The sequence below is a fragment of the Coregonus lavaretus genome (genome assembly GCF_964263955.1).
Source record: "Coregonus lavaretus genome assembly, chromosome: 3".
Lineage (NCBI taxonomy): Eukaryota > Metazoa > Chordata > Actinopteri > Salmoniformes > Salmonidae > Coregonus > Coregonus lavaretus.
In genome coordinates, this window is record NC_139990.1 from 56,927,136 (window position 1) to 56,944,780 (window position 17,645).

Genomic DNA, 17,645 nt, shown 5'->3' on the forward strand with positions numbered 1-17,645 from the left:
AGAAAACAGTACAAATAAAGAAAAATCCTGGAATGAGTAGGTGTCCAAACTTTTGACTGGTACTGTATGTCAGAGTAAGTCATCGTAAGCATGTGTAGAGAGTTAATTGGTACAGGACTGTGAGGCCTAGTGACAGGGAATGGGAACACAGGGTTGTATGAGTACATAACAGTGCCACACAGCTGAGAGTATGAACAGACCTTAATCCGCTGGTACTGCTGTTCCATGGCTCGGAGGCTGCGTTTGGCCTCGTCGTCACGGCTCTCTAGCTCCGCCTCCAGCCTCTGGATGCGCCGCTCCAATAGGGCCCTGGTCTGAGTGGGCGGGGAGCTCTTGGCCCCTCCATCCTCATCCACTGCAGGTGCGTTGACTGCAGCGTAGATGAGCGCTGTGAGGGAGTTCGGGTTCCTATGTCTGAGAATCTTCTCCATCTCCTTCACCTGGGAGAGAGGGGGAGGATAAATATTAGTCATGAGATAGGAGAGGTATGCCGTTAATCAGGGATAGGTGCACGCACGCACACACAGTGGAAATATTTCTCAACTGACTCACCTGTCGTTCTAGGTCCTGTATCCTCTTAGCGTCTCCAGCTCTCCCTTTAGACTTACTCTGATTGGCTCTCTTCCCCACCTCCATCTTCAGCTTTTCCACCTGATTGGAGGAACAAACTTTTCATTCAAAATACTGAACTACAGGAAATGACAGTAATACAATACACACTCTCAAATAAGGTCAAGTAAGTCTAACCTGCTCTGTGAGTTGGTCCTACCTGGTCTGTGAGTTGGTCCTACCTGCTGTGTGAGTTGGTCCTACCTGGTCTGTGAGTTGGTCCTACCTGCTCTGTGAGTTGGTCCTACCTGCTCTGTGAGTTGGTCCTACCTGCTCTGTGAGTTGGTCCTACCTGCTGTGTGAGTTGGTCCTACCTGGTCTGTGAGTTGGTCCTACCTGGTCTGTGAGTTGGTCCTACCTGGTCTGTGAGTTTGTGTGTCTCTGCGGTGGCAGCCCTCAGTCTGGCAGAGTCTCTGTCTAGCAGCTCCTGGTTCTCAGCGTACCACTGGACCCTCTTCTTCAGAACACACACCTCCTCCTTATGCCTGTCCTCTGCCACCCGCAGCTCAAAGCTCTTATCCCCTGGCAGAGACAAGGACAATACAGACCACAGCATGTCACAGAGCTCCACTTGACTGTCAACCACAACAATGGGATGTTTTAATGGAGGTTAAACCACGTCTGTAAACAGGGAATATTTCATTGTCTTTTGGGAGTAGAAACAAGAGATTTGACTGCACACTCAAGCCTCCATGTCTCACACACACTAACCTGAGGTGTAGACCACCTGTGCTTTGACCAGGTCTCTCTCTTTCCTTATCATTTGAAGGTCCACCTCCAGGGCCTGTTTCTCCTGCTTCAGCCTGTGGGTCTCCTCCACCAGTCTCTGTTCAGTCCTCTAAACACACACACACACGGTCAAAGGTGAGACTGATCCTTCCCTTTTAAGATGAGTTGATTGATTAATCTCCAAAGCAACATCTAGGCCTTCCTTTTAGAGGTGGTTGTGTGACGTGACTCTGAACACTCACCTGTGCTGCCTGCATCTGGCCCAACAGCTGTGTGATGCGCTGAATATGGTCCACACAGCCTACATTTCCCACAGTCCTCTGCGAATTGCTCATCTGCTCCCTGGGCATAAATAAGTGTCAGTGTTAACATTCAATGACGTGGATAGGTACGCGTGTGTGCGTACGTACAGTTGAAGTCTGAAGTTTACATACACCTAAGCCAAATACATTTAAACTCCGTTTTTCACAATTCCTGACATTTAATCCTAGTACAAATTCCCTGTTTTAGGTCAGTTAGGATCACCACTCCTCTGTAGCTCAATTGGTAGAGCATGGCGCTTGTAACGCCAGGGTAGTGGGTTCGATCCCCGGGACCACCCATGCGTAAAAAATGTATGCACACATGACTGTAAGTCGCTTTGGATAAAAGCGTCTGCTAAATGGCATATTATTATTATTATTATTTTAAGAATGTGAAATGTCAGAATAATAGTAGAGAGAATGATTTATTTAAGCTTTTATCACATTCCCAGTGGGTCAGAAGTTTACATACACTCAATTAGTATTTGGTAGCATTGCCTTTAAATTGTTTAACTTGGGTCAAACATTTTGGGTAGCCTTCCACAAGCTTCCCACAATAAGTTGGGTGAATTTTGGCCCATTCCTCCTGACAGGTGTAACTGAGTTAGGTTTGTAGGCCTCCTTGCTCGCACATGCTTTTTCAGTTCTGCCCACAAATGTTCTATAGGATTGAGGTCAGGTCTTTGTGATCGCCACTCCAATACCTTGACTTTGTTGTCCTTAAGCCATTTTGACACAACTTTGGAAGTAGGCTTGGGGTCATTGTCCATTTGGAAGACCCATTTGCGACCAAGCTTTAACTTCCTGACTGATGTCTTGAGATGTTGCTTCAATATATCCACATAATTTTCCTTCCTCATGATGCCATCTATTTTGTGAAGAGCACCAGTCCCTCCTGCAGCAAAGCACCCCCACAGCATGATGCTGCCACCCCCGTGCTTCTCGGTTAGGATGGTGTTCTTCGGCTTGCAAGGCACCCCCTTTTTCCTCCAAACATAACGATGGTCATTATGGCCAAACAGTTCTATTTTTGTTTCATCAGACCAGAGGACATTTCTCCAAAAAGTAAGATCTTTGTCCCCATGTGCAGTTGCAAACCGCAGTCTGGCTTTTTTATGGCGGTTTTAGAGCAGTGGCTTCTTCCTTGCTGAGCGGCCTTTCAAGTTATGTCGATATAGGAATCGTTTTACTGTGGATATAGATACTTTTGTACCGGTTTCCTCCAGCATCTTCACAAGGTCCTTTGCTGTTGTTCTGGGATTGATTTGCACTTTTCGCACCAAACTACGTTCATCTCTAGGAGACAGAACGTGTCTCCTTCCTGAGCGGTATGACGGCTGCGTGGTCCCATGGTGTTTATACTTGCGTACTATTGTTTGTACAGATTAACGTGGTACCTTCAGGTGTTTGGAAATTGCTCCCAAGGATGAACCAGACTTGTGGAGGTCTACAATTTTTTTCTGAGGTCTTGGCTGATTTCCTTTTGATTTTCCTATGATGTCAAGCAAAGAGGCACAGAGTTTGAAGGTAGGCCTTGAAATACATCCACAGGTACACCTCCAATTGACTCAAATGATGTCAATTAGCAAATCAGAAGCTTCTAAAGCCATGACATCATTTTCTGGAATTTTCCAAGCGGTTTAAAGGCACAGTCAACTTAGTGTTTGTAAACTTCTGACCCACTGGAATTGTGATACAGTGAATTATAAGTGAAATAATCTGTCTGTAAACAATTGTTGGAAAAATGACTTGTGTCATGCACAAAGTAGATGTCCTAACCGACTTGCCAAAACTATAGTTTGTTAACAAGAAATTTGTGGAGTGGTTGAAAAACGAGTTTTAATGACTCCAACCTAAGTGTATGTAGACTTCCGACTTCAACTGTATGTGTCAACTCACTTGGTAAAGGCCAGTTCATTTAGCAGCCTCTGGTTCTCTGTGAACATGGCCTCTTCATTGAGTTTACCCTGAGCCTGAAGAGCCTTCATCTGCAGGTACAACTTCTCATTCTCCTGTTATACACACGCCACAAGCAAGGAGAGAGAGAATCACATTAAGTGCCTCAACTATGGGCCCATCTGGGAAAATTGGTTTGATCAGAAATACCTACGCATTTAGGCGACATAAAATAAAACTAGAAAGGAATATGATTAGAAGCTGTGAAATGAGGAAATGCATTCACCATGCCTAATTAAGAACTGCTACAGTTCCACCTTGGTGGTGTGTATGTAGCCACTGATTCTAGGAGCTCAGCTGTAGGCACTGTGATTATGAGAGGTTATCAGACAGTGTTTATGTCATATCTCTAAGCTGCTCACAATCTGGAGGAAAAAAGGCTAACTGTGCTGCCTAACACAAACCCACCCACCCTCCAGGAATTAAGTCAGTGAACAGAGGAATTCCATTCATTACTCTGAACAGTGGCCTGTATATAACCTCCACAGTCTCAGAGACTCTGGGTAATTGGGATGGATTCAAAGGCAATGAGTCACCCACAGCCTGGCGCTGAACAAATGCAGTACAATTAAGTCTTGTTTCCTTAAAACACAGACTGGAAGAGAAAAGACCCAGAGAGACAGCCAAACAATCACAGACAAATGGAGCTGAGTAGACAGAGACTAACAGACATGTGTACAGACCTGCTGGTATCCCTGGATGATGGTCTCCTGTTCCTTCACCTCTTTCTCGATCAGTCTGAGTTTGTCCTCAGTGAGGGGGTCCGAGGGCTCGTCCAGACCCAGACCCCACCGGCCCTTCTTCCTGCTGTTGGCTTCCTCTGCACTGTGCAGCTGAAACACAGGGGACAAGATACACATCACAAATAACACACGAGTGATGTCTGCATCTACTACAGTTGGAGCTCATTTAACTGGCCTTCAGTGGATGGCAGAGATGTCTTAGATAACATGCTATTGTTTAATGGTATGCTTTATTTTTCTCCTGTATCAGCTGGGTCCTTCACAACGGCTTTATTCAATGGCTTGAATAACAGTATTACAAAATTCAGACACAAAAAGCAGCCAAATAAAATGAGCATTGCTAGTGCCATAGCAACAAGAGTGCTGACGTAGGGGTTTTAAACTGTTCCGACAGTCAATGAGAACATGTTAGATGTAGGAAGCCACAGGTGACCAAACAGATGGAACTATGCTACTATGCTCTTTACAGACATTACTGTCCATGTGAATGTAATAGAGTGTGAGTGTGTGTGTGTGTGTGTGTGTGTGTGCGAGACTCAGTCTACCTTGCTCTGCAGGAGGTAGTTCTCCTGTCTCAGTGAGCTGAGCTCTGTGTCATGCTGCAGCAGTAGTTCTTCCTCTCTGGTGTGGAGCTCTCTCTCCCTCTGGGCTAGCTGCAGTCTCAGCCTTGACACTAGGGGGCTCTCCTCCACCTCCCCAGCCCTGCCCTCCTCCTCCCTGGGCTCACTCTGACAGACAGAGGGGTAACATGGTTAGTCTTTATACTGGATACTTGCTAGCGCTTGAATGTGTTTTGAAGGTCATAATATTGGCTTGATCCTTAATTGCAAAAACAGGCACATAGAATCCAAAGAAATGTGACTGCTATAGTCATCCAGGTATGGACACACACTACATAAGATCTGAACTGAAATGAGTCAGACTTATGATAGATCAAGGAGCAATCAGCTAGGTTGGACGACCCATAAAAGTATAAGTCACACTCCTATCGTATGACCAGGTGAACGGAGAAACACTGCATACTTATCTGAAAAGAAATTCCAGCACAATGATGTACAAACTTGATGCGCCACAGACTGAAAAACTACTCCAGTATGTTGACTTACTTCCTCTTCCAGTACTTACCTTCCTCTCTGATGGATGCTCAGTCTCCTGAGTCTGGCTGGCTTCCTGCTGACCTTTGGTTTCCCAAGAGACAGTGTGACTGGTATCCTGGCGACCTCTCGTATCCATCTGATGTTGCTGCTGGAGGAAGGCAGCGAAGGACTGGACCCCCGCCACCAGTTCACTGCTCACCCTCAGACCACCAAAGTCTGGACCTAAAGAACAACCACACATCAACATTTAGCTAACATTAAGGCAGCGAAGGACTGGACCCCCGCCACCAGTTCACTGCTCACCCTCAGACCACCACAGTCTGGACCTGGTAGTAGTACAACCACAAAGCAACATTAGTCTGGATCAGGAGTACAACCACACAGCAACAATAGTCTGGATCAGGAGTACAACCACACAGCAACATCAGTCTGGATCAGGAGTACAACCACAAAGCAACATTAGTCTGGATCAGGAGTACAACCACACAGCAACATTAGTCTGGATCAGGAGTACAACCACAAAGCAACATTAGTCTGGATCAGGAGTACAACCACACAGCAACATTAGTCTGGATCAGGAGTACAACCACACAGCAACATTAGTCTGGATCAGGAGTACAACCACACAGCAACATCAGTCTGGATCAGGAGTACAACCACAAAGCAACATTAGTCTGGATCAGGAGTACAACCACACAGCAACATCAGTCTGGATCAGGAGTACAACCACAAAGCAACATTAGTCTGGATCAGGAGTACAACCACACAGCAGCATTAGTCTGGATCAGGAGTATAACTACACAGCAACATTAGTCTGGTTCAGGAGTACAACCACACAGCAACATTAGTCTGGATCAGGAGTACAACCACACAGCAACATTAGTCTGGTTCAGGAGTACAACCACACAGCAACATTAGTCTGGATCAGGAGTACAACCACATCAGTCTGGATCAGGAGTACAACCACATTAGTCTGGATCAGGAGTACAACCACAAAGCAACATTAGTCTAGATCAGGAGTACAACCACACAGCAACATGTGGCAAATGTTAGTGTTATGTATTATACTGTACTACTGTTTTGTGCTGTACTACTTAGATATAGTTCTAGCTCCGATACAACAGATCTTTAGTTGTGTGTCTGCCAAACACACAAGTGTGTTACTGTAAGCACGCTTACACTACACATACTAGTTTTGGTTGTCAGTGTGTGAGGAGTTCCTTTTCTCCTACCTTTATCTCTCTCTGAGAGGATGGGGCTGAGGCGCTGGTATGTTGCCTGGCTGAGAGGCTTCCTCTGGGTTAGAGGAGAGGGGGGCTTGGCCGCAGCCCCAGGTCTGGTAGGACCAGATTGACTAGCTCCAGAGGTCCTGGTGGCCACGGCTGATGGTTTACTCTCCCCTCTACCTCTACCAGGGGCAACATAAGGCTTCTTCAACAAGGATGTGAAGGGACCAGCTACCGTAGAGCGTCCAGGAACCTATGCCAAATATGTTATTGTCAATGTCAATATATAAATCATTGCCATGTCACCGTCTACATTGTAAGTGATAATCACCTTTAATGCAAATTAAATCAAATGTTATTGGTCACATACACATATTTAGCAGAGGTAGCGAAATGCTTGTGTTCCTAGCTCCAACAGTGCAGTAGTATCTAACCATTCACAACAATACACACAAATCTAAAAGTAGAAGAATGGAATTAAGAAATATATAAATATTTGGACGAGTATTGTCGGAGCAATGGCTATGTAATGTGGAAACACAGTTCTGGCAGGTGTGAAAGCCTGAATCAGTGTGGTTATGTATGGTAGGGTTTAGTGCTTATTAACAAGGGCTCCGTTTCCGTCCCTTACCTGCTGGCATCTCTTGGCTTTGCTGGGTTGAGTGGAGGTCAGGTCAGGGGAGGAGCTGTCCTGATCCTGCATCATCAGCCTCTGTACCTCCTCTCTGATGCTTCTGGGACGGGGGCCTGGGGAGGCCGGAGGAGTGTCTGGCTCTGCTGAGCATCTTGGGCTTGACTCACCGGATCTATGGCTTAAGGACTGGCCAGTCTTCTCTGGGGTGAGCTGGGTCCCACTGTGAACATACAGCTCATGTTAATGTCTTTCCACTCCATTCTGTACCTTCCAGCCAGTGTCTGTTGTCCTTCCCTCCTAAAGCCCTGTGTGACAGACAGCTGTAGACTCACCTGGCAGGCTGCAGAGTGAAGCCTCTGGTGTCGTCCATACTGTCTGGTCGGATGGGACGCATCAGCTCCTCTGCAGTGGGCAGCTCTGAGAAAACATATCGAAGTCAATCAATCAATCAGACATTCAAGTCCATTTGTAACACCTCAACAATATCTCAACACCATCTAACAACTTAAAATATACCATCTTGTTAGATATGAATATACATGGACATGTGTGGATCTGCAGTTAGTTTTGATTGAAGAGCATATTCTATTTACTTGACAGGTTCACCACAGACATATCAGTGTTTGAGACGGACCAACCTGACTCTGTGGTGGAGACTGGTGGTAGTAGTGTTCCTCTGGAGAGCTCAGGTACAGAGGGAGAGACAGGAACAGGACTGCTCCTCCTTCTCCTCTCCCTCCTGACTGGTGATGAAGGGTGGTGATGGTCTGAGTCCTCCAGAGAGCCACTGATCTGTCTGTAGGCCTCCTGTAGAGCCTCCATCTCACTGGCCCCACTCTGTCCATACGACTGGGCTACACAGACCAGACAGGAACACCACCAAGTTCACTATCATCCGCCATCACCAAACTGACACAGATGGACCCTATTGCTTGTCAACCTAACCAATACATTCAAATCCACATAAGTGGCTAGGGGTTATTTCTGGAAAGGGCCAAAGTCATCTCTGTTTCCACCAGGTTTAGATAGTTACATCCAATAGGACCTGAATGATAGCCTGTATAGTCTGGTCTCACCTGGTAGTGCCGTCTCTATGGACTCCTCTGCTCCCTGGTTCCTCCCTGGTTCCTCGTTGGTGTCACTGTCCACTCCAGGGGGCAGGAGTCCACCGGTCGAGTCCAGTGAATCATGGAGGGACACTTACACCAGGAAATGATGTGATAAGGACAAATAGAATATTGATTTTAGGGGTAGGTCAGTTTCAATACTGTATGAATAGAGGATGGTGTCATAAAAGCTGGAAACGATTCATCAGGAAATATCAAATCCCTGTGAAACAGGGGTACTGTTAGAGGAACCAGAGACACTGTATAGACATACTGTGTACACAACACACACTAGTGTTGTCACGATACCATGTTTAATATCACGATACTCGATACCATCACGATACTCACTACCAAAACGATTCCACGGCAAAAAAAGAAGGCGTATTAGCCAAAGTCACAGAAAACTAAACTGGGTAAAATCAAGATGAAGTAATAAGAGTGTGTGCATGTATTGAGTTATTGAGCTGGTTTTGGCTGATTTCATGGGGCTACAGATGAAAAGCAATGTGTTTCCCTTCCATTTGGGACTTATTTTATTGTACTGATCAACAACATTCACATAGAAGAAGCAATCTCTTCTTTTATAAAAGTGCGGGCTGTCTCTTTTAAGACCCATGATGTCATTCACACAAACAGTCAGGTATGGCTCTATGGAACGGCATTCGGGTCTGTGTGTCAAAACACTTGACGTGTATCTTTTTTGACATGCAAAGACCCAAACGGTGTTCCATAAGGCTCGAGCAAAGATGATCTTGACTGGGAGAGACGTGAGGCATGAATTAATAACGTTTTTGGGGAGAATCAGCAATGTTTTCATATCACAAACAAGGTACTAGGGTAGTGAATTGATAATAGCTTCAGCTGTAAGCTAGCAAGGCATGTTAGCCTCCTATTTCTAACATGCCTATTTCGCAACAAAGCCTCCTTCACTCATGCTGCCAAACATGCCCTCGTAAAACTGACTATCCTACCGATCCTTGACTTCGGCGATGTCATTTACAAAATAGCCTCCAACACTCTACTCAGCAAATTGGATGTAGTCTATCACAGTGCCATCCGTTTTGTCTCCAAAGCCCCATATAATACCCACCACTGTGACCTGTACGCTCTTGTTGGCTGGTCCTCACTACATATTCGTCGCCAAACCCACTGGCTCCAGGCCATCTATAAATCACTGCTAGGCAAATCCCCGCCTTATCTTAGCTCATTGGTCACCATAGCAACACCCACCCGTAGTCTGCGCTCCAGCAGGTATATCTCACTGGTCATCCCCAAAGCCAACACCTCCTTTGGCCGCAATTCCTTCCAGTTCTCTGCTGCCAATGACTGGAACAAATTGCAAAAATCTCTGAAGCTGGAGACACTTATCTCCCTCACTAACTTTAAGCATCAGTTGTCAGAGCACCTTACCGATCACTGCACCTGTACACAGCCCATCTGAAATTAGCCCGCCCAACTACCTCATCCCTATATTGTTATTTATTTTGCTCATTTGTACCCCAGTATCTCTATTTGCACATCATCTCTTGCACATCTATCATTCCAGTGTTAATACTAATTGTAATTATTTTGCACTATAGCCTATTTATTGCCTTACCTCCATAACTTGCTACATTTGCACACACTGTATATATATGTATTTCTGTTGTATTTTTGACTTTGTTTTGTTTTACCCCATATGTAACTCTGTGTTGTTGTTTTTATCGCACTGCTTTGCTTTATCTTGGCCAGGTCGCAGTTGTAAATGAGAACTTGTTCTCAACTGGTTTACCTGGTTAAATAAAGGTGAAATAAAAAAATAAAAAATAAAAAAATCTTCTTGCATTGTAAAGTGTTCTAGCCTGTAATGGACATTATTTTGTTAACAGTAATGAACAGTTTCAACATTGACATGCCGTGTTGCATTATTTAAGTGTTAACTTCTGTGCAGCATAAGGCAGTGATTCCTCAGGACAGGCTAGCAATGAGTAAGAGGAGCAGGCACAGTGCTCTCGCGCTACAAGGGAACATTGGCTATGCTGATAGACACAGACTTGATCCCCTTTCAAATCAGTAGACGACGTGAGACACATTTGACAGAAGTACCAAAAGTAACAATAATTCTAGTACCGAACCGCTTTTCCATGTTCTAGTATCGAAAAAGTACAGAAGTTTCGTAGTCCGTGCAACACTAACACACGCACTAAAGACTTGTCCCCCAATTCCCCTTTCCCCAAAACACATGTAAATATTGGACTATATTCTGCCTTCCTATATAATTATGCTAAAATGAACTCAGCAAAAAAAGAAATGTCCCCTTTTCAGGACCCTGTCTTTCAACGATAAATTAGTAAAAATCCAAATAACTTCACAGATCTTCATTGTAAAGGGTTTAAACACTGTTTCCCATGCTTGTTCAATGAACCATAAACAATTAATGAATATGCACCTGTGGAACGGTCATTAAGGCACTAACAGCTTACAGACGGTAGGCAATTAAGGTTACAGTTATGAAAACTTAGTACACTAAAGAGGCCTTTCTACTGACTCTGAAAAACACCAAAAGAAAGATGCCCAGGGTCCCTGCTCATCTGCGTGAACGTGCCTTAGGCATACTGCAAGGAGGCATGAGGACTGCAGATGTGACCAGGGCAATAAATTGCAATGTCCGTACTGTGAGACGCCTAAGACAGCGCTACAGGGAGACAGGACGGACTGCTGATCGTCCTCGCAGTGGCAGACCACGTATAACAACACCTGCACAGGATCGGTACATTCGAACATCACACCTGCGGGACAGGTACAGGATGGCAACAACAACTGCCCGAGTTACACCAGGAACGCACAATCCCTCCATCAGTGCTCAGACTGTCCACAATAGGCTGAGAGAGGCTGGACTGAGGGCTTGTAGGCCTGTTGTAAGGCAGGTCCTCACCAGACATCACCGGCAACAACGTCGCCTATGGGCACAAACCCACCGTCGCTGGACCAGACAGGACTGGCAAAAAGTGCTCTTCACTGACGAGTCGCGGTTTTGTCTCACCAGGGGTGATGGTCGGATTCGCGTTTATCGTCGAAGGAATGAGCTTTACACCAATGCCTGTACTCTGGAGCGGGATCGATTTGGAGGTGGAGGGTCCATCATGGTCTGGGGCGGTGTGTCACAGCATCATCGGACTGAGCTTGTTGTCATTGAAGGCAATCTCAACGCTGTGCGTTACAGGGAAGACATCCTCCTCCCTCATGTGGTACCCTTCCTGCAGGCTCATCCTGACATGACCCTCCAGCATGACAATGCCACCAACTATACTGCTCGTTCTGTGCGTGATTTCCTGCAAGACAGGAATGTCAGTGTTCTGCCATGGCCAGCGAAGAGCCCGGATCTCAATCCCATTGAGCACGTCTGGGACCTGTTGGATCGGAGGGTGAGGGCTACGGCCATTCCCCCCAGAAATGTCTGGGAACTTGCAGGTGCCTTAGTGGAAGAGTGGGGTAACATCTCACAGCAAGAACTGGCAAATCTGGTGCAGTCCATGAGGAGGAGATGCACTGCAGTACTTAATTCAGCTGGTGACCACACCAGATACTGACTGATACTTATGATTTTGACCCATCCTTTGTTCAGGGACACATTATTCAATTTCTGTTGGTCACATGTCTGTGGAACTTGTTCAGTTTATGTCTCAGTTGTTGAATCTTGTTATGTTCATACAAATATTTACACGTTAAGTTTGCTGAAAATAAACACAGTTGACAGTGAGCGGACGTTTCTTTTTTTGCTGAGTTTATTTATTATATTCTACTGAGCCATTTACTTTATGTTTGTATTCTTCTATTTTATTAGTGTTGTTGCATTGTCAAGAAGGAAACTGCAAGTAAACATTTCGTTGGACGGTATACCATGTGTATGCCGTACATACGGCTAATAAAACTTGAAACACATACTTGTGCTGACTTAAAAACCCACTCTGACACAGAAAAGAAAAATGGATGTTGGTTTATAATACCTTTGGTGAGCATGGCAGCCATTTTAGGCTTCTAAAAGAAAGAGAGAGAAGAAACAAGATGAGCAAAACAGAAGAGCCATGCAGTCAGTCGTCCACCACATATTCAGCCAATCACAGACAAGACCTGGCACACTCCCCATTAAAAGACCCCTTCTTCTCACTCTACCTCTTGAGAGAGAGCTGGGATAACTTCTGAATGCCTTATTGCCTTTATTCACTGTGGCCTTTTTAACCCAGAGTGATTAGCATGTGAGCAGCACAAACAACTCCTGCTTACAACTTATCATGGGGCAATTCTACATGACGCAATTACAATCAACTTTCGGTTTAAACCTCTGGTTCAAAGCACGCCCTTACAAAGAGTTCTTAGAACTAAACGACTGCATTTTCAAACCAGACTTGCATAAAACCCAGTCTCACCCAATTTCTCACCTCCTCAATGACCTCATCTTCGAAGTCCTCATCCTCGCTGTAGCGGGGGGAGGCTGCAGCAGGCACAGACAGAATGACAGATTCACTGATGAGCTCCAGTCATGCAGATGAGGTATGTGCAAATACTTGCTTTGTATTGATTGAGCTTGCCTGTTGCAACTGAACCAACGGAATCATCCCAAAAGCGCAAACCCCCTCCCAACTTCAAAGTATTTGAAAGAAAACAAAACCTATTGAACCAAGCAAGGTTTGGAGTAGTGTGAGCATAGAGATCCTATTAAGTTACTATTATAATTCCTAATTCTATGAGCGCATCATCTCTCCTACCTGGGGAGAGTCTGTCAGACTCCATAGCTCTCTCCTCCTCTCTATGATAGACCCCCTCCACAGCCACCTCTGCTTTCCTGGAGAAATAGCAGAACAAGTGTCATTCACAGATCACACACTGGGAGTGACAGTAATTATCTTACCCAGCCACTGTCTGCAACACTGAGGGTCTCCTTGGGACAACCCCAGCAGTGGCTTCAAAAGGCAGCTACAGCTAGGCCTGGGGGCGACTCGCAGTGTCATGCTGCTGAGTGAAGGCTCCCCTAGGTACAGATCTAGGATCAGCTTGTCTTCACCAAGTCCTAACCTTAACCATTCGAAGGGGAAATGCAAAACCAACCTGAGACTAGTGTGTAGAGACCACATCCCCTTTAGCTCCATCGAGTGTCATAGATACCTGAGGGTGGTAGCGGTGTTGGAGGCGGTGGTGGAATCCAGATCTTTGTTGAGTCTGGAGTAGTCTATGGTGGAGGACGCACCTCCCTCCAGGTGGGCAAAGAAGCGGGCCTTCTCCTCTTCCTCCTCCAGGGTGTCCATGCCCAGACCTAGACCCACTGCAGCGTTCTGACCTGGTCCAGACGCCATCACAGAGTCTGGGTAGACACAATCACGGGCAGACACAGACATACACATTTCAACCCTTGCTATTTTCACACAGATGTTTTCAAAGAGCTTAAAGCAAAATAGTTTTTAGCTGGCACGTACAGCTGCTTTCATGTCACTACCCTGATGTCAGGTTAGCATTGCATTGAGATAGATCTGGTGACATCATAGAGAGTATCTATCCATCTCTCCAGAGCAGACTCACCCTCAGGCTCCAGACTGTCTCTGCTGAAGATAACAGGCTCTGCCCCCTCCTCTTCCTCCGAACCCTTCTCTCCTCCCTGAGGCTGCAGCTCCTCTTCCTCCTCCTGGATGGGCTGGGATCTCCTCAGAGACTTACGGAACTTCTCAGAATCCAGCAATCCTGGAAAAACACAAAAATATTGGAGCGTTCAATTCAGGTAATTCCAGGCTACTGGATTACTTCCTGAATTTTAAAAAAAAGAGCTCAAAAAGGAATTCATCCATCCACCAAGCTGTCAGTATTCCTGATAGTATTTGAAACCCAGCTATGGAAATGAAGCTCATTAGCTCTGTGTTTTATCATTCACAGGACATTGACTCCCTGGGGTATACAGGCCTGCAGAGCCCCTCAAAGGCCATGCGGTCCATTTAAGTGGTGAACTGTACACACAGAAAAGAGAAGACAGAGCAGTAGAGCTAACTTTGATCTCAGCTCCACAACCACTTGCTGTCAGTCTACTGAAGGGAGGGTACTGTAGAAAAGTGCCATATCCTCATAAATACTAAAATGGTCTTGCAATACGAATAGCTGTCAAGATAAAAGGGTAGAAAAAAACGTTTCCTAAGTTAGTCTCACCATGTCAAAACTGGCCTAACTTTTCCATTTCAGCACTGAATGATCATCATGACATTTACAGAAGGGAAAATAAGCACTGGTTACAGTAAAAAAAAACAAGAGCTAATCTATCAGGCTCTCCAGAGTTAGACTAGTAAAAGCAGCTGGGAGTAATTTTACTAGTGAGAATATTTTCCCAAATGAACCACTAACACTAATGGTAAGATAGTCTGCTAGATGCACAGAATCAAAGCTCGCCTCGACACACTGGATTGTCTGACAGTGAAAGAACATGACCGGATTTAGCACCAGTAACCATAACAACTGTCCTTGAGGTCCAGAAAGTTATTTATTTTTTCCAATGCTTTTATGGTCACTGTTTATTTACACCACTCCATTTCCAGAGGAAAACAAAATAACTAAATGTGAAATGAAGACAAAGACAGTAAACAGTATGAATTAAATCCAGGTTTCACTCTAAAATCATGGTTCATCATAGTTTCAGTCATACAAACATTGATTTCCACCTTTCTAATGTGGATACGGGTCTGGGAAGTGTGGCAACACGAGACTACAGTCATACTGATGTTGAATATTCACCTCTAGCCTCTACTTTCTAGTCTACCAGGGTAGCAGGTTTGGAGCTGTCTCTAGCTACTATCATTATACTATACTAGTCTAACTACTAGTCTACAAGGGTTTGGGGGATTTGTCTCTAGTCTAGCTACTACCACTTTACCATCTTCACGACCCTGTGAGTCACTATCACTGCTGTGACTGTCCACTGGTGTGTCACAGAGGGAGGTACTCCCCTCAGAACTCCTCTCTCCTGATGCATTATGGGAGCTCTCATTCGTGGGGGGGCTCCCCTGCCTGGCAGAGTGGGAGTAGTCGTGTTCTGGGCTGTTATTTTCCGGCCCCGCGGCAACGTGAGAAGAAGCATCCTGATTGGCTCTATGGATCTTGTCCAGCTGACTGAGCCTATCCAGAACTTTCCTGCGTGGCTTGGGGGTGGGCCTAGTGGGGGCTTCCACTGTGACAGCTAACCAATAAGCAGCATGAAGTAGGAAGATAAGAGGGTAGATAAAGATGAGAAAGGAATCATGTTCTGTACACACAAATAAAAGGAACTCAGGGAAAGGGACACCCTCAAAGAGTACATGCATGGTTAGGTGGGCAAAAGGACAGAACTACTAAATGTGAGCTAGAAATATTTAAGGGTTAGCTTGGAGGAAGAGAAGATCTAAGGTAAAAAATATATATAGCGAAGGAGAGGGTAGAGGGCAGGACTAAAGCTAATGAGAGAAAGTGAAGGTTGGCAGCATGTCACCGCACTAACACCAATGATGAGGAGATAATGTGCTATTGGGTGGCCCTAAGGAACTAGGGGGTTACAGTAGTGATTCCTATACCCTGATGGGGGCTTCTCATTGGGCTGCTCTCACTCTCGTCCTCCTGAGTTTTCACCACAGCCTGCTGCTGGGGCTTTTTGGGTTTAGTGAACCTGCGTTTGGCAGCCTCTGCTGGGGACAGGTGGAAGGAAAGAGGAGATGAAAGAGAAAGGAGAGAAGGTGGGAGACAGAGAACAGGACTGATATACAAATTAGTCATGAAGAGTCGACTGATGTAAACCAATCGAAGATGAACTCATGAAAGGAGTCAAACCATAATTATCAGGGGAGTAGCAGCAAGGAACAGGTTATGATGGACATGTTATGATGGTGAAATTAAATGCAACAGATGTTCCAGGAATAACAGAGCAGATGATGAGAAAACAGCACAGAGTCACAGTGTCCCTCTAAAGATATTACAACCTGACAGCAGGTCATGAAACACGCAAGCACAAAGACACACACACACGGAGAACGAACCAAAATGACAAGCACAAACACACACAGAATCCTAACTGAACTAAAGCCTATCAAAGCCTTGTGGGTAGCACATCAACCTACACATCCCTGGCTTTGCTTACCTCTGCCAGGTGTCTCTTCGCTGTCCTCCTCCTCCTGCCACCATGGCACAGGGGCAACTGATGTCTTCTTTGGTGGTAGTTTCTGAGAGGCTCTGCCTAGGCTGTCCAGAACACTGGAGCGCTTAGCAGTGCCACCCAAATCCACTGAGTCATCTGAGACAGACTGAACACAAGTCAATGGTGACTAGGTTAAAGTAGCCATCTAGCTAGTTGGTTGAGTGAATACATAGTAGTATGGACACAGATGAAAGGGCTGATTAACAGTATCTTTGGTGTGGATATAAAGAAGGGCAGTCATTAGTGAGTAACTTTAGCTATAGATATGAACACCCAGAATTGCAGACATAGTGCTGCTATCGTGTCTGCAGTAACGTTAAACTCACCTCTTTCAAAAACTGCTCGAACTGTTCATCAAGTTCATCTTTCGTCAGTCGATGTGCCATGATTCCAGTCAAAGATGATAGGTAACTAGCTAGCTAGACACCTGTAAGTAGTTAGGCTAGCTACCTGTATCTTGCCGAAACAAATACAGTACAAGACTCAAGCGCCCCTTCAACTTCCTAACTAGCTAGTTACCTAGGCAACCAACGTGGATGTAGCTTTTCACAATGTTGTCGAGCTTTCTTGTTTAGTCAGTGTCGTTCGCTAGCTGGCTAGGTATCTAGTCTTGACAGTTGTAGCAATTATACAAACATTTGGTTGTAGCTAGCTAGCATGGTAACAAGCTAGCTAAGCGGATTAGGTAACTGTTAGCTAGCTGGCTTTAGTTAGCGTTAGCCACCTAGCTAGCTATACATTATTACATACATTTACGTCATTTAGCACACGCTCTTATCCAGAGCAACTTACAAATAGGTGCATTCACCTTATAGCCAGTGGGATAACCACTTTACAATGTTTTTTGTTTGTTTGGGGGGGTTGGGGTAAGGGGGGATAGAAGGATTACTTTATCCTATCCCAGGTATTCCTTAAAGAGGTGGGGTTTCAAATGTCTCCGGAAGGTGGTGAGTGACTCCGCTATAGCTGGCAACAGTGTCTTCTAGCTAGCTATCTTATTTGCAAACATATTTGAACTCCACCAAAATATTCAATCGGTGTGATACATGTATAATTAGCTACAC

General features: G+C 45.3%; 1 protein-coding gene across 1 annotated transcript in view; it reads right to left on the minus strand.

The window, feature by feature from the left end:
• Positions 1-16,967, minus strand: part of LOC311108156 (centrosomal protein of 162 kDa-like) — a gene marked incomplete at both ends in the record, with an annotated part of 28,045 nt that extends 11,078 nt beyond the window's left edge. Inside the window, 23 exons of the mRNA XM_084150781.1 lie at positions 201-440; positions 553-651; positions 968-1,131; positions 1,321-1,447; positions 1,581-1,680; positions 3,540-3,652; positions 4,280-4,429; positions 4,885-5,067; positions 5,465-5,652; positions 6,669-6,915; positions 7,294-7,516; positions 7,629-7,713; positions 7,935-8,150; positions 8,373-8,495; positions 12,392-12,422; positions 12,824-12,876; positions 13,151-13,227; positions 13,548-13,743; positions 13,959-14,117; positions 15,292-15,594; positions 15,965-16,075; positions 16,525-16,687; positions 16,908-16,967. Of these exons, the coding sequence (XP_084006907.1) occupies positions 201-440; positions 553-651; positions 968-1,131; positions 1,321-1,447; positions 1,581-1,680; positions 3,540-3,652; positions 4,280-4,429; positions 4,885-5,067; positions 5,465-5,652; positions 6,669-6,915; positions 7,294-7,516; positions 7,629-7,713; positions 7,935-8,150; positions 8,373-8,495; positions 12,392-12,422; positions 12,824-12,876; positions 13,151-13,227; positions 13,548-13,743; positions 13,959-14,117; positions 15,292-15,594; positions 15,965-16,075; positions 16,525-16,687; positions 16,908-16,967 (3,411 nt within the window). The remainder of the gene's footprint in view (positions 1-200; positions 441-552; positions 652-967; positions 1,132-1,320; positions 1,448-1,580; positions 1,681-3,539; positions 3,653-4,279; positions 4,430-4,884; positions 5,068-5,464; positions 5,653-6,668; positions 6,916-7,293; positions 7,517-7,628; positions 7,714-7,934; positions 8,151-8,372; positions 8,496-12,391; positions 12,423-12,823; positions 12,877-13,150; positions 13,228-13,547; positions 13,744-13,958; positions 14,118-15,291; positions 15,595-15,964; positions 16,076-16,524; positions 16,688-16,907) is intronic.
• Between the last annotated feature and the right edge of the window lie 678 nt (positions 16,968-17,645).